At 44.9% G+C, this 15,007-nt stretch overlaps 1 protein-coding gene across 2 annotated transcripts in view; it reads left to right on the top strand.

Moving 5' to 3' along the window:
* The window catches only part of TTC39C (tetratricopeptide repeat domain 39C), a 108,404-nt gene extending 98,527 nt beyond the window's left edge, over positions 1–9,877 (top strand). For both annotated transcript variants that reach the window (XM_070050389.1, XM_008261148.4), the window contains exons 11-14: positions 4,404–4,501; positions 5,894–5,998; positions 8,553–8,591; positions 9,115–9,877. In XM_070050389.1, the coding sequence (XP_069906490.1) occupies positions 4,404–4,501; positions 5,894–5,998; positions 8,553–8,591; positions 9,115–9,204 (332 nt within the window). In that variant the 3' untranslated portion in view covers positions 9,205–9,877. The remainder of the gene's footprint in view (positions 1–4,403; positions 4,502–5,893; positions 5,999–8,552; positions 8,592–9,114) is intronic.
* Positions 9,878–15,007: the final 5,130 nt, after the last annotated feature.

Genomic DNA, 15,007 nt, shown 5'->3' with positions numbered 1-15,007 from the left:
AAAGATAGGCCCACGGGGAGGGAGACTGTCGCTGAAGTGAAGATGAGAACATTCCTCAACATCAGAGCCCGACTCTGAGATTCTTGGATTCTCTCATCCCCGGGTGTGGAGCAGTGATGACCCAGATCCACCCAGCTGTACAGGGCCTGGCGAAGACCTTGGCAGAGAAGCTGCTGGGTTCCGGGAAAGGCCGACAGCAGAGTGTGGCTCCTAAGCATCTGTGTGGGGCTCTCCTTCAAGCCCTCTGGTTTTGTGCATGGAGCTGACCAGAGTCTCCCCCGTAACTCGCTGCTAGCAGAGCGCGTCATGTCTCCACGCCCCCCGGCTCGTGGTTCCACTCCCATGCTGCCCTGCGCCTCCCTCTCTCTGCATTCTTACTCTGTGTTTCCAAGCTATGTCTGTTTTCTCAGCACTGCAGCCACCGGGGTCCTATTAAAACCCAAGTCATATGATGTCACTCTGCTTCTCAGAACTCTTCTGTCTCTCATCTCATAGTAAAAGCCCGAGGGCATTCAGTGGCTGGCAGTACCCCACAGTCTGGAACCTTACCAGGCAGTTGCTCTCTGCTCTGCAGCCACACTCCTTCTTCCATTCATGAACACAACCAGCAGTGCTGGCCTCCGTGCCTTTGTGCTTGCTCTTCTCTCAACCCCAAATAACGTTCACACAGTTCCTTCCCGCATTGTCCCCAGTGTTTACGCCACTGTGATCTTAGCCATGAAGCTTGAACTGTATTCCCACTTCCGATTCCCCTGCCTGGCTTTATTTTCCCCTTAGCACTTACCCTCATGTGACATATTTTATCTGTTTACCTTTCATGCAGTGTCTCCCCCTATATCCCCACCCAAATATATAAGCTTCTTCAGGACAGAAATGTTTTTTCCTGGCATACATTATTTTTTTTTTAATTTTTAGGATCTTAGTGTTCTTATTTGCTAAGTAATTCACAAATTTGTGAAAATATCCAGACTACTCAAAGGCGTATGGAGAACGCAAAATGTTAGCATCTCTTCCATCTCAGGCATGCGGTCTCCTCCCAAAAGACACTCACAGCTCAGGAGTTTCGGAGTGGCCTTCTGGGCATGTGCCACACATTTCCCTGGACAAGGGTGTGCTGCGCATGGGTGAGTCTGCGTGGAGCCTGAGACAGCAGCATCCTCTCCCTTCTGTCCTGCCTGTGTTCCTGTCACTTAGGAAGATTTTGGATATTATCTAATATCAACATGTAGATTGACCTCATGCTTCTGAGTCTCGTGGTAGTATTCCCAAGTAGGAATAATGATCGTTTCTGTAACTAGTCCCCTGCTGGTGCGCACACAGGCTGTCTCCAATCTTGTGCACTTCAATGGACTATTGCTTTTTTTTTTTTTTTTACTTAATAGCTTATTTTTTGAGATCACATATTTTTAATTTACATTACAGTCAAAGGCATAATGACTCTACTAAATAAAGAGTTCAACAAATAAAAAGTCAAAAGACCATAGTCTAGCAGGGAAATAGGCAAGGGCTTGAAATAATAATCAAATAAAAAGATGTTCAGTTTTCCTCACATAAAATAAATTCGCAAATAGTCGCAGAATCATTAATGCTATAGTTGTATGTAATTCCTTTCACTTTGCTGGGCAAATACTTAAAACCAGATGATTCAGTGACTGTTTACACAAATACCTTTGCACCTGTGAGCCCGTATTACCTGTGGGACAATTCCCTGTATGTGGGACTTCTGCATTTAAAGAACGTGCTCTCTAAACATCTCGATGGATTTCAGCAGATTCCCCCTAAGCACGTCACGCTCACTTACCATCCTTAAAGTAACTTTATTATTGGGCATCAGCTTGGTGCTGTGTAGCGGGTCTCTGGAACAGTTTCATTTTGTATAACTGAAACCTCAGACACATGAACAGCAACCACTTCCCATCCCCAAGCCCCTGGCAGCCCCCATCCTGCTTCGCACGCCTGAGAGTTTCACGCCTGGGGGGCCTCATCTAGGGGGACTGATGTGGTGTTTGGTCTCTGACCCTGGCTTTTTCACTTGGCCCAATGCTCTCACAGTTCGCCCAGGTTGCTGCATCTGACAGCAATTCCTTCTGTCTTAAGGCTGCATACAATTCTTTTGTAGTCTGTGCTATATTTTCTTCACCCATTCATCTGCTGATAAGATTTTTTTTAAAGATTTATTTATTTACTTGAAAGGCAGAGTTATACAGAGGCAGAGGAAGAGAGAGAAAGGTTTTCCATCCACTGGTTCACTCTCCAAATGGCCACAGCGTTCAGAGCTAAGCCAATCTGAAGGCAGGAGCCAGGAGCTTCCTCTCATCTCCCCCATTGGTGCAGCAGCCCAGGTCTTGGGCCATCATCTGTTGCTTTCCCAGGCACATTAGCAGGGAGCTGGATTGGAAGAGGAGCAGCCTAGACTTGAACTGGTGCCCACATGGGATGCTGGCACTGCAGGTGGTGACCTCACCTGCCACACCACAGCTCTGCCCTGCTCATAGACATTTCATTTGTTTCCAACTTGAGAGTGCAAATATGTTTTTCAGATCCCGATTTCCATTCTTTGGGATAGATACCCAGAAGTGAGATTGCTCAGTTCTGTGGGATTTCTCATGCTCTGAGGAACCTTTGTCCTGTTTTCCGTAGCAGCTCCGCCATCTTGCATTCCCCCTGCCCAAGGGTTCCCGTTTCCTTTTCCCACATGCCCTACTGCTGTTTAATAGCAGCCATCCTAACAGAGGTGAGATGGCAGCCCCTTGTGGTTCTGATTTCTACTCTCCTGATGATTAGTGATTAATTGTGGGCATATTTTCATACACCCACTGGCCATTTGCATGTCTCTTTTGCAGAAATGTCTATTCTGGTCCTTTGTAAGGACAGGAATTTTTGTTTGTGTTGTCACCGTGGTATTTTAAGAGGTCTTACATCTGCTGGAAGAAACAGTAGCTACCCCTCGAATGAATGAGTGAATGAATGAGCAAGTTAATGTATTATGTTAGCATTTCCTTGACTTTGCTGCTTTAAGATCTCTTGAGTTCTTTCTTTTTTTCATATTTATTTATTTTATTTGAAAGGCAGAATTACAGAGAGAGAGGGAAAGACAGAGAGATCTTCCATTTGCTGGTTCACTCCCCAAATAGCTGCAACAGCCGGAATTGGACCAGATCACAGCCACGAGCCAGGAGCTTATTCCAGGTCTCTCACATGGGTGTAGGGGCCCAAGCACTTGGGCAATCTTCCTCTGTTTTCTTAGGTGCATTAGCAGGGAGCTAGATCAGAAATGGAGCAGCCGGGACTCAAAACTGGTGCCCGTATGGGATGCCGGCATCACGGATGGTGACTCTACCCACTGCGCCACAATGGGAACAGTTTTAGGTTTGTAGTGAAGTTGAGCAGAAAGTCCAGAGTCCCTGCATAGTCGTCTTGCTCCGCCGGCCTCTTTACCAGGCTCGCCTCAGGGGAGCCTTTGTTACAGTCAGTGAGTCAGCACTGGCGTGACCGAATCCCCCAGAGTCCGCAGCTCACACTGGGGTGCACTGTTGCTGTTGTGTGTTCTGTGGGTGCAGGGAAATGCTGAAAGGCAGGTGTCCACCAGTGTAGTGAGAACGGTGGGTTTGCATTGCTCTTAAACCAGCTGTATTCCGCCTACTCGGCCCTGCCTCTTCTGTGTCCTGGTAACTACTGGGTTTTTATTGTGTCCACAGTTTGCCTTTTTCCAGAATGTCATTTGCTTATTTATTTAAAAGATTTATTTATTTGAAAGTCAGAGTTACACAGAGAAAGAAGAGGCAGAGAGAGAGAGAAAGAGAGAGAGAGACAGAGAGACAGAGAGACAGAGACAAAGGTCTTCCATCCGCTGGTTCACTCCCCAGTTGGCTGCAACGACCGGAGCTGTGCTGATCTGAAGCCAGGAGCCAGGAGCTTCTTCTGGGTCTCCCATGTGAGTGCAGGGGCCCAAGGACTCAGGTCATCTTCCACTGCTTTCCCAGGCCACAGCAAAGAGATGAATTGGAAGTGGAGCAGAAGAAACTTGAATTGGCACCTATATGGGATACTTGCACTGTAGGTGGCAACTTTACCCACTATGCCACAGCACTGGCCCCCAGAATGTCATTTATTTGGAATCATAGACTATGTGGCTTCTTCAGGATTGCTTCTTCACTTAGTACAAATAGGCTATGATTTTGAGTCTTCTTGGCTGTGTGGAGTTTGACATTTTTTGTCTCCTTGGCCAAGGCTGCTACTCACTAGTGGATAGAGAACAGGTGCATTCTGAGTTTTGGGGACAGAAACATGAACCAAATAAGCAGCCATACAATGAAGCACTCACTTTGCTGTGGGTGGCATTGAAGGAAATTCCTGAATGACTGTGTTTCCTCCCTGCTGTTTTCGCTCCCTTTCTCTTGAAGCTTGCCATGAAGTGGATGATTCATCTGTGGTTGGATTAAAGTATTTGCTTCTCGGTGCCATACACAAGTGTCTAGGAAACTCAGAAGATGCCCTTCAGGTAAAGTGCAAATGTGGTCATGACTTACGTAGAGAGATCGGGAGCCCCTGTGTCTGTGCTCGAGAATAAAAAAGTACAGGGCCAGACTTCCCATGGCCCTGTGAGCTTTATCCACTGTATTTGGAGAACGCCATCCCTTCAGCTGCTGGGAGGTGATGATGGTAATAGTTGTTTTGAATGCAGCTTCCACCTTGGAGACTGCCTCTTTATAGGTGGCCTTCCTTTCTGCTCCTGTTTATCCAAGACAACAGTCTCAGGAGAGAAATTGAGGAGGCAAACACATCAGGAGGATCCCAGGGAAGCTTTGTAGTCAGACAAAACCAAAAGCAACCAGTCACATCGATATGGTGGCTTCTCCTCTCCTTATCGCTGCGGGTTACTGGTGCAGAGTGTGGTGAGGTTTAGAAGGTTGCTGGCATAGGATGAGTCTCTGTGCACAGAACATGACGAAGAACCATGAATTATTTTCAAATACACTTGGAGGGATTTTTCCAGCCAAGTTTTATGTGTAGCAGTAGTACGTTGACTTCTCTTTGAGTTCATGTGTAGAAATAGGAGACTTTTGGCTTTAAAAGCTACGTTAATGTACTTGCATTATAATTTTTTTTTTTTATTTTTGACAGGCAGAGTGGACAGTGAGAGAGAGACAGAGAGAGAAAGGTCTTCCTTTGCCGTTGGTTCACCCTCCAATGGCCGCCGCTGCAGCCGGCGCACTGCGCTGATCCGTTGGCAGGAGCCAGGATCCAGGTGCTTTTCCTGGTCTCCCATGGGGTGCAGGGCCCAAGCACCTGGGCCATCCTCCACTGCACTCCCTGGCCATAGCAGAGAGCTGGCCTGGAAGAGGGGCAACCGGGACAGAATCCGGCGCCCCAACCGGGACTAGAACCCGGTGTGCCGGCGCCGCAAGGTGGAGGATTAGCCTATTGAGCCACGGCGCCGGCCTAATGTACTTGTATTATAATTTTAAATTAATCTGTCAGTGTGGTGTTCTAGTTATTACACAGCCCTAGATAGCTTATTTTAGATCACAAGCTTAAGTACTAGTGAGATGCAATCAAGACACGTGTTAAGAGGTCTTGGCTTGTGTGTTTTCTGTGTTAAACACGAAAATAGGGATGTGTAGACTTTTAGATGCAGATAAAGTATATTTTCTGCAGTAGGATCAGTGGAGGTTGATGTGCCAGCTGGGAAAATAAGTAACACAAATGGGACCGACTGATGGATGAGTGGTCCTAGAGGAGGCTTCTGATTTATGGATCGGGGTGGATGGGGAGGAATGAAGATGGTCTGGAGAAAAGAAACGTGGGTCTCCCTTCCTGCCTCCTGAACATGTGGTGAGCCCTGGGCTAAGCAGGAAAATCAATCATTCCAATCACATTTGTATTTCTTTAGTTCTTTCAGAGAGCTGTCAAAGATGAAGTGTGTCGTCAGAATAACTTGTATGTTCAGCCATATGCTTGCTATGAACTTGGCTGTCTTCTGCTGGACAGGCCAGAGGTAAGATCACACACACACACTCTTTAAACATTTATGTATTTATTTGAAGGTAGAGTGACAGAGAGGGAGGCACCAAAAGAGGTAAAGAGATCTTCCATCCTCTGGTTCATTCTCCAAGTGCCCATGACAGCCAGAGCCTGGAACTCCATCTAGGTCTCCCATGTGAGAGAAAGGGCCCAAGTACCTGGCTGCCATGTGCTGCCTTCCCAGGTACATTAGCAGGAAACTGGATTGGAAGCAGAGGAGAAGGGCTTGAACCATCACTTCCCTACGGGACATAAGCATCACAATCAGCAGCCCCACTTGCTGCACCACAGTGCCACCCCACATTTTTTAATGTTCATGAGCAAACAAATGAGCAGTCACTAAGCACCCTTTATTTAAAATAAATTGAACACATATTCTTTATTCATCCACTTCTTGGATGAATCCAAATATTCATAATCCTAATTTTACTGTCTTTTTAAAATTTACTTATTTGAGAGGCAGAGTTACAGGCAGACAGAGGGAGAGACAGAGAGGGATCCCCCAAATGGCTGCAATGGCCGGAGCTGGACCAGACCGAAGCCAGGAGCCAGAGGCTTTTTCTGGGTCTCTCACATGGATGAAGGGACCCCAGCACTTGGGGCATCTTCCACTGCTTTCCCAGGCCATTAGCAGGGAGCTGGATTAGAAGTGGAGCAGCTGGGAATTGAACCAGTCCCCATATGGGATGCCAGCTTTACAGGCAGAGGCTCAAGCTGCTACACCACAGTGCTGGCCCCTAATGTAACTGTCTTTAAGGATTTATTTCTGCTCTAGGATTTGAATTATACATGTAACTTTTTGGACAAAGATTTATTTTTGGGAAAATCATTGCCTTTGTCATAATGATATGATACAATGCAGTGTTTTAGTGTATGGCGCTGGGTATGTTACTTCACTGCATACCTCTTAGTTTGTAAAACAGGATAAAAAATACCTGCCTTGGGGCAAGTATCTGGCCTCATGGTTAAGATGCTGCTTAGGACGCCCATGTCCCACATCAGAGTGCCCGAGTCTGATTCCAGCTTCCTGTTAACCTGCACCTTGGGGTGCAACAGATGGGGCCGCATCCCTGCCGTTTGTGAGGAGACCTAGATTCAGTTCCAGGCTCATGGCTTCAGCCTGGCCCAGCTCTAGCTGTTGTGGGCAATTGGGGAGTGAACCAATGGATGGGAGCTCGCTCCCTCTTTCTCTCTCTGTTTCTCTCTTTCTGCCTTCAAATAAGTAAAATAAGCAAATCAAATGAGTAAACAAAAGAAACAAAAAAACTGCCTTGCCATTTAACAAAGATTATAGTGAGAATAAATGACGATGTTTGCATGATTACTTTAAAATTTAGAATACCACACAAATTTGACTGCGTAACTAAGGTGTATATTTAAGTTGGTACAATGAGGTAGTTGTTTTTGTTCTACTAGAGTTTCAATTGTGTCTGAATTTACTTGGAACCTTCTTTTAGAAGCTCATTTACGTGAGCTTCGTTCGTGTATTGGCTTTATAAAATTATAATTTTTAGTGAATTTAATTCATCTTCTAAATAGATAGATTTTTTTCAAACATTGAGCTAAATTAATAGAAATATTATTCTAGCCCAATCCCTAAATATGAAACCTGACTTGCCAAAGATGATGGGCTTTTAATTGGAAAGTCAAATTTTACCAAAACAAAATACAGGTTTTATGAATTTGAATAGAAAATTCCAACACCATACTTTATTTTAATGAAGTTTACTCTTGGTGCAACAGTAATAATACATAAAAAATATAATAAGACTAGCCAACTTTTTTAAAGATTTATTTTGTATTTATTTGAAAGGCAAGTTACAAAGAAAGGAGGAGAGACAGAGAAAGAGAATATGCCATCCACTGGTTCATTCCCCAAACGGCCCCAACAGCTGGGGCTGGGTCAGGCCGAAGCCAGGAGCCCGGAGCCTCCTCCGGGTCTCCCATGAGGGTGCAGGAGCCCAAGGACTTGGGCCATCTTCTACTGCTTTCCCAGGCTCATTAGCAAGGAGGTGGGTCAGAAGTGGAGCAGCTGAGACCAGAACCAGTGCCCATATGGGATGCCGGCATTGCAGGCAGAGGCTTAACCGGCTACACCACAATTCTGAACCCCAACATTTTTTTTAAATTAAGTTGACTTCCTCACTTAATAATGTTTCAAAAGGAGGTATAATTTACTAACTTCAGATGCAACTTTTGGTAATCATTAATTTTAGGTTGTTATAGCAAGGTTTTGACCTAAGGTATTATACTTCAGTTGTTGCCTGTTATAGACTAATAAGATTATGAGAAATTATTTATCAAGTAATGTAAAAATAAATATTTAATATGTATTAAATATTAAATTTAATAACTATGATGTAAAATTAATATATTAAAGAAAACAAATCATTCTACTTGAATGAGCAGTAAACTTGCTTTCTTGCCTACCATGAACTGTCTTAATTAGCACTCCATTTTTGAACATTTTCTGCTTGTGCCTATATAATTGTAGAGACTAATAGATAATGTTTTTCTTATCTTCATAGACTGTAGGAAGAGGCAGAACTCTACTTCTGCAAGCAAAGGTAAAACCCTGATTCCGCCTCTCTCCAGAGACCTGTGCTGCCCTGTGCAGTGTCCAGCTGAGTCTGAGTTCTAGAGTCTGGGAGGTTCTCACCGGTATTTCTAGAAAGGAGAAGTGCTGGCTAAGTGAGCGAGCAAGCACTTGACTTTACGTGAACTTTCCAGGATCGTAAGAAACTCCATGAAATAGTTTGTGCCGTTCTAAGGGTGGGGAAATAACTCTTGATTTCACCGCTGGGGTCTCGACTTGAGAACGTCTAACAGGAACAGCACAGCAGAAGGCTGTTCATTCTAAAGCAAGAGGAGGGCCGTGTTCAAAGACAGCACTGTGGACACTCCCTTGGCATTTTCTAAATGAACACCAAAGGCTGATGTTTGGAGAGTGAGACACCCACGTGGCCGTGCAGCCTTTGCTGGGAGTGTGGGGAGTGGGACCTCGAGCTGTCCGGTGGCTGGTGCTGTGGACTGCACCGCAGCGCCGTGCAAGCCTCGCTGACAGAGCCCTCCCTGTCTTTGTCCTTGCAGGAAGATTTCTCCGGCTATGACTTTGAGAACAGACTGCACGTCCGCATCCACGCTGCCCTGGCCTCCCTGCGGGAACTGGTTCCTCAGTGACAGACCCGGGGAGCCTGCTGTGTCCCTGCCTGCCCGGGCCCGCACCTGAAAATAAAAGCAGAGGACAAAGCTCATGTGAAAATCGGCTTTTCTTCTGAGAGTCACCTGTGCCAGGGACACATTTTCCCAGTTAAGCTGACACGTTAAACATCTCCTCTTTTAAACATTTAGCTGAAAAGTGGCGATGGCAAGGGTGAGGAGGAGGATAATAGCCACCCGGGGAGAGGGTTAAGTGACCTTGTTCAAGCATTTTAGTTTTGTGACTTATTATTTTTTGAAATAAAATCAAACTAAGCGTCCTGCCTATGATCTTGCAGGGGCACCTCCCTGAAGCCCCTCTCGCGAGGGTGACAGCGACAGGTGCCTGGGAGATGAGCAGCATCGTGGCATTGCATTTATATTGTGTTCTGAAAAAAATAAAAGCGCTTCCTAGTGTTTTAATTTACCCTCAGAATATTCCTGTGAATCAGGCAGTGCAGCTAGTCCTAGCCCTCTCCCTCAGACGGCAAAACTCAGGCACAGAAGGCGAATGGACTCCATTCACTGTCCCTCTGTTCCCAGCGACTAGATAGCAGATCTGACCGCCAACTGAAGATTTTTTTATTATTAAGAAACAACCATGTTACTAACCCAGAATTTCATGTTTTCCTTATTAAAAGAACAAACACTCTCAGCTGACGTGTGTCATCAAAGATTCATCTCTAGATCCTCTGCAAAATGTTCCCAAAGGATAAACACTGTCTTTTCCCTTTGAAAGCAAACCATGCAGGAAGTAATAGAAGAAAATGTTACAACCGAAAACCCAACTGTTTTGCTAGTGATTGGATAGCCTCAGCTACAGACACATGTTACTTATGTTTTAGCGGTTGCCTGTTGTTTGTGAAAATTGTCTAATGACCAACTTTTGGAAATCTTTTAACAGATGACTTGGAAAAGTCACTCTCAAATGAACAAAGGTTTTTGCCATGAAATGTTTGATGGTGAAGCATTGCTGGGCTGTGTATGTCAGGATATCATTTTCTGCCCAGCTGAGGTTATCAGAGATTATAAAAGGAGTTCAATGTTATTTTTTAAACACTTCATTGCTGATTGTTGTGGTCTTTTAATTTACCTCTAAGGCCAGGCCTGCACACCTGTGGTTTTGAGGACTCTAAATACCTCAGTCACGTTTAAGGATCTTTGCCATAATTTGGCTCACATTCAAGGTTGCATTTTTTTTTTAATTTCTGTTGAGCTAAAGGATAGGTTTTAGAGTATCATTTACATGCTTTGGGCTAAAGCACAATCTCATGTGATGTTAATATTTTAATATTTCTTTTCAAAATAAAACATGAGGAAAGCAGTTAGAGTGTTGGCAAATTTAATCTTGTTTTGAGGAAATAATTTTTTGTAAGATTTATTTTTATTTGAAAGGCAGAATACGGGGGAGGTGGGTAGAGATCCATCTTCCATCCAGAGTTTTACTCCCAATATGGCTGCAGCAGCCAGGATTGGGCCAGCTGAAGCCAGGAGCCTGGAATTCCATCCAGGTCCCCCACAGGGACCCAAGCACTTGGGCTGCCTCCCACTGCTTTCTCAGGCGCCTTATCAGGGAGCTGGGGATGCCAGTGTCACAGTAAGCAACTTACGCTGCTGTACCACAGCAAGAAGTCAATCCTCAATGACTCTGGTTTTACTATCTTTGTGTCTCCTCATCTAGGTTCCTGACCACACTTTTTGTAGGCTGTTTCCAAGGTTCTATTCACATTGACTTCCTGATGTGAATTCTGTGTGGATTTTAAATACTAACAAAGACACAAAATTGCTATCATACATTCCGTGAATAATAACATCTACAGGGCTAGAAGAGAGAATATGGCTAAAGAGAAAAATTTGTTTCCAAAACAACTGGTTCCTGGTTTCATTAGACTGAAGGGAAGACCATTGCGAGTATTTAAAATAGAGCAGTTGCCATATTGTTTTCTTCTTAATCCACAGAGTCTGTGGCCAACTTTTCTGTATTTCTGCATTTTGAATCATGAAGTTCTGGCTTCAGAGTTCATTCTTACTTGAATTTCCAGCCCCAGCATTGTTGGAATCGTTACTCCAAATCCAAGGATTACATTGTCTTCTGCATTTTGAATTTTACAGATTTATTTCTGCGGTAACTGCTTTTTAGAAATTACTTTTATTTCCCCATGAAAATTTCAGGGACTCAGATAATTTTGTATTCAGCTGGCGTCACTGGATAGACACGTTTGCTAACACCCTGCAGTAGGTTTCTTTTACCAAACACAGTTCTGTTTCACCACAGTCTCTCCCAAGGCTTAGTTCAGATTGCCCCCAGGGTGCACCCTGTGTTCACACGTTGTAGAGCAGGGGCAGTGGGTACACAGAGATTCTGAAGACCCCAAAATAACAGCCCTACAGTGTGAGTCCATTGTACCAGGAGCAGCTGGCTGAAATCTAGGTCCATTTTGAGCTGGTAATTCCTAAGCCGGCAGGCTGGCCTGCCTGCTGTGACTCATCCCACTGGTGAACGCACTGCGAGCTGCCTACCACCTTGGTTTGGTGTAAACTGCTCTTGACCCCTTGCTGGTGAAGAGAACCGCATGGAAGTGGGGGACTGTTGGCATCTGTGTGTGCTGCTTTTTGGTGTTGTCATCCCTCCCCCCCTCCCTCCGTTCTCCTGTTTCATAGGTTCTCAGGTGGATCTTCTGATTCATGTGTCAAATCTATTTTTGTATTAGACTGTGCCTATGCTGAGAGGACTGGCTAATGTATATTTGATGTATACTGAACACATTTTTATAATTGGACACCTGTGGAGGCATGGGCTAGTAATACTGTGATATGTACCTTGCCGATTAATATATATTAATATTTGACCTTTGTTGGGTTAGCTACCTTTTTATTTTAGCCCATAGTAACTAAGTCTACTAAGGAGTAAAAAAGTATAGTTTTCAGTTATCACAAAAAATTCATGTTTATTGTCACATACTATGTAAGTCAATTACTTATCATATTTACACTTTATATTTCTGCCTACCAGGACAATACATGTCTGATTTTTAACACACACTCTCTTTTGCTGTGTAAACTTTTCTAGTTGATTTCCTAAGCTGATCATATTCAGATATAGCGTTTTACCTATAAAGATAGACATTTACACAGCCATGGTGTAGTAGTTTGGTTTTTCTGAGCATTGCATTTTGTAAAAATTGCCAAACCCAGATCATCCCAGTATTTATTGTAGAGGCAAAAATGATCCCAGCAGCTAGGAAGAGGAAACGCAGATAAAGAGGGGGCAAGAGCATGGGCGTTTGGGCCCTAACACCTGTGGTCCTTCTTCAGTAAAGTCGGTACAAATCCTTAAGAGTGCAGCGTAGCTGGCCTTCTCGTGGAACCCAGCACGAGGAGCTGAGCCCCCTCTCCTTGCTGACATGGGCCCAAGAGAGAAGCAATGTCCTTGTAACCCAGGTGACATCTGCTTAACCCTTCATGGCTCCTCCCGCAGGCCCGTGGTTCTGAATTTTCTTGTTTTACAGTTTAGCCCTATTCTGATTCGGTAGGTTCTGGAGAGAGCTCGGGGAGGTGTTTTTAACAAGCTTCTGGGAGGTTTCTAATGCAGGTGATCTAGATTAGGGAAACACTGCCCTAGGTTATCTTTTGTCAGGTGCTTTGTAATCTGGGAGAAGAACCGAACAATGACATGGCAAAGCTCAGTCATAACAGTGTATATATCAAGGGCAACTCTAACCCACTGACTGTCTAAGGTAGATTTGTGGGATGGAGGATCTACCAGTTAAGAGTCCCTGGTTCCCTATCAGAGTGTCCAGTTGAAGTCCTGGCTCTGCCTCCTGATAGTGCACCCCTGGGTGGGTAGCAGGGGATGGGCCAAGTACTTGGGTCACCCAAGTGGAAGACCTGTATTGAGTTCTAGGGTCCTAGCTTTGGCCTGGCTAGAGCCTGGGCTGTTTCAGGCATTTGGGGAATGGGAGTTCGCTCTGTGTGTGTCCCTCAGATAAATACAGTTGGAGGTTTCTAAGCTGAATTTTAAATAACAGGGATGCAGTCAGATGAAAGCAATGGCTGAAGGGGCATCCCAGGTCTCTGCCCTGATGAGCAAGAGAGTTGAGGCGACCAACAGCATGTACGTTCAAGTCTGAAGAGTCACGTGGGAGCTAGATGGTGAGAGAGGCCACCCCAAGAACCTCCGATTTCCATAGGGTCAGGATTTGGGATGTAGGGAGCAGGGAAGTGGGAAACCAAGCTGATGTGCATTTTAATTAGATCACTAATGACCAGAAGGGACAGGAACACCAAGGCAGGACTGTGAAGCCTCATCAAATCATTAGGAGTTCAAGAAGTCAATGCAGTAAATGGGCATTGGTTTGACAATTCGTGGTTAAATGTTTTCACTGTACCAGTGTGCCTTTCAGAGTGACTCAAACCAGTCATTGAAGACACAAGGGAGGAGTCAGGGCTCGCCTTCCAAATTACAGGTATTTCTACACGGTGTCTGACATTTAACAGACATTAAAGATGACCCAACAAGATTAGTTAGGTTACTCAACCACGTCTCCACCTCCAAAAGGTAACATAAATGGTTCCTAATATTTGTACTTCGGATTGGAGCAGCTCAGTTCACTTATACCTTTGAGAGTTAATTGTTTTATAAGCTAAACTGAAATAAGACAGTCTTTATCACTGTCATTTAACCACTAAAAGGGCTCTCGGCAGATGATGAAAGGTGGGAAGTGTACCAACTGCAGACTTAGCAGAGAGCATTTCTCCCTTTTAAACATGCCATCTTCGAGAGAGAGAGAAGAGCGAGCGAAATGAATGAAATATATTAATAAGTGAGTGAAATTAAATAAAATGAGTAAGTGCTGTCTGTGTGCATAGAAGGATGTGGAGGGAAGCCTTAACATGGCCCTTTTGGAAAATGTTTATCTAGGGGCTGGCGCTGTGGCATACTAGGTTAAGCATCTGCCTGCGGCGCCAGCATCCTATATTGGTGTTGGTTTGTATCCTGGCTGCACCTCTTCTGATCCAGCTCTCTGCTATGACCTGGGAAAGTAGTGGAAGATGACCCAAGTCCTTGGGCCCCTGTACTAACATGGGAGACCCGGAAGAAGCTCCTGGCTCCTGACTTTGGATCAACCCAACTGTGGCAGTTGCGACCATCTGGGGAGTGAACCAGCAGACAGAAGACCTCTCTCTGTCTCTCACTCTGTCTGTAACTCTGCCTCTCAAATAAATAAATCTTAAAAAAATGTTTATCTACTTGAAAGAGTGCACTTTCATTCACTGGGCCACTCTCCAAATGCCTGCAACAGCCAGCGCTGGACCAGGCTGAAGCCAGGAGCATGGAACTCCATCCAGGTCTCCCACGAGGGGACAGGGCCCCATGGACTTGAGCCATCACTTACTGCCTCCCAGGCACAGTAGTTTGATAGGTCCCATCAACCCATATGGAATGCGGGTGTCCCAAGCCCAGTTTAACTCACTTCGCAAATAACAACCCCCCAGATGTTGCTACATAGTGGTTCTTGTTTTTTACACATTTGAAGTTTTCTTGGAATGCTAATATGATGATGGTATTATTTAATGCTCACTATAAATATGGACGCCTGAATGGAAAGAAAGTGGATACTTATTGAGGGAACGTCCCTTAAGCTGGGCAGACTGAGCTGAGCTCACACGCAAGGAGCTTACTGGCACCTGCTGCTGAGGTGATGGTTTTAAGAAGTCCTCATTAGGGAAAATCAGAGAGCTTCGGGATTGGTGCCAAACCCTCACTTCACAGATGTGTTTCTCA

This window comes from Oryctolagus cuniculus, chromosome 10 (genome assembly GCF_964237555.1).
Source record: "Oryctolagus cuniculus chromosome 10, mOryCun1.1, whole genome shotgun sequence".
In the NCBI taxonomy this organism is placed as follows: domain Eukaryota; kingdom Metazoa; phylum Chordata; class Mammalia; order Lagomorpha; family Leporidae; genus Oryctolagus; species Oryctolagus cuniculus.
Note: the sequence above shows the minus strand (reverse complement) of the source record. Positions and strands in the feature narration are given on the sequence as shown.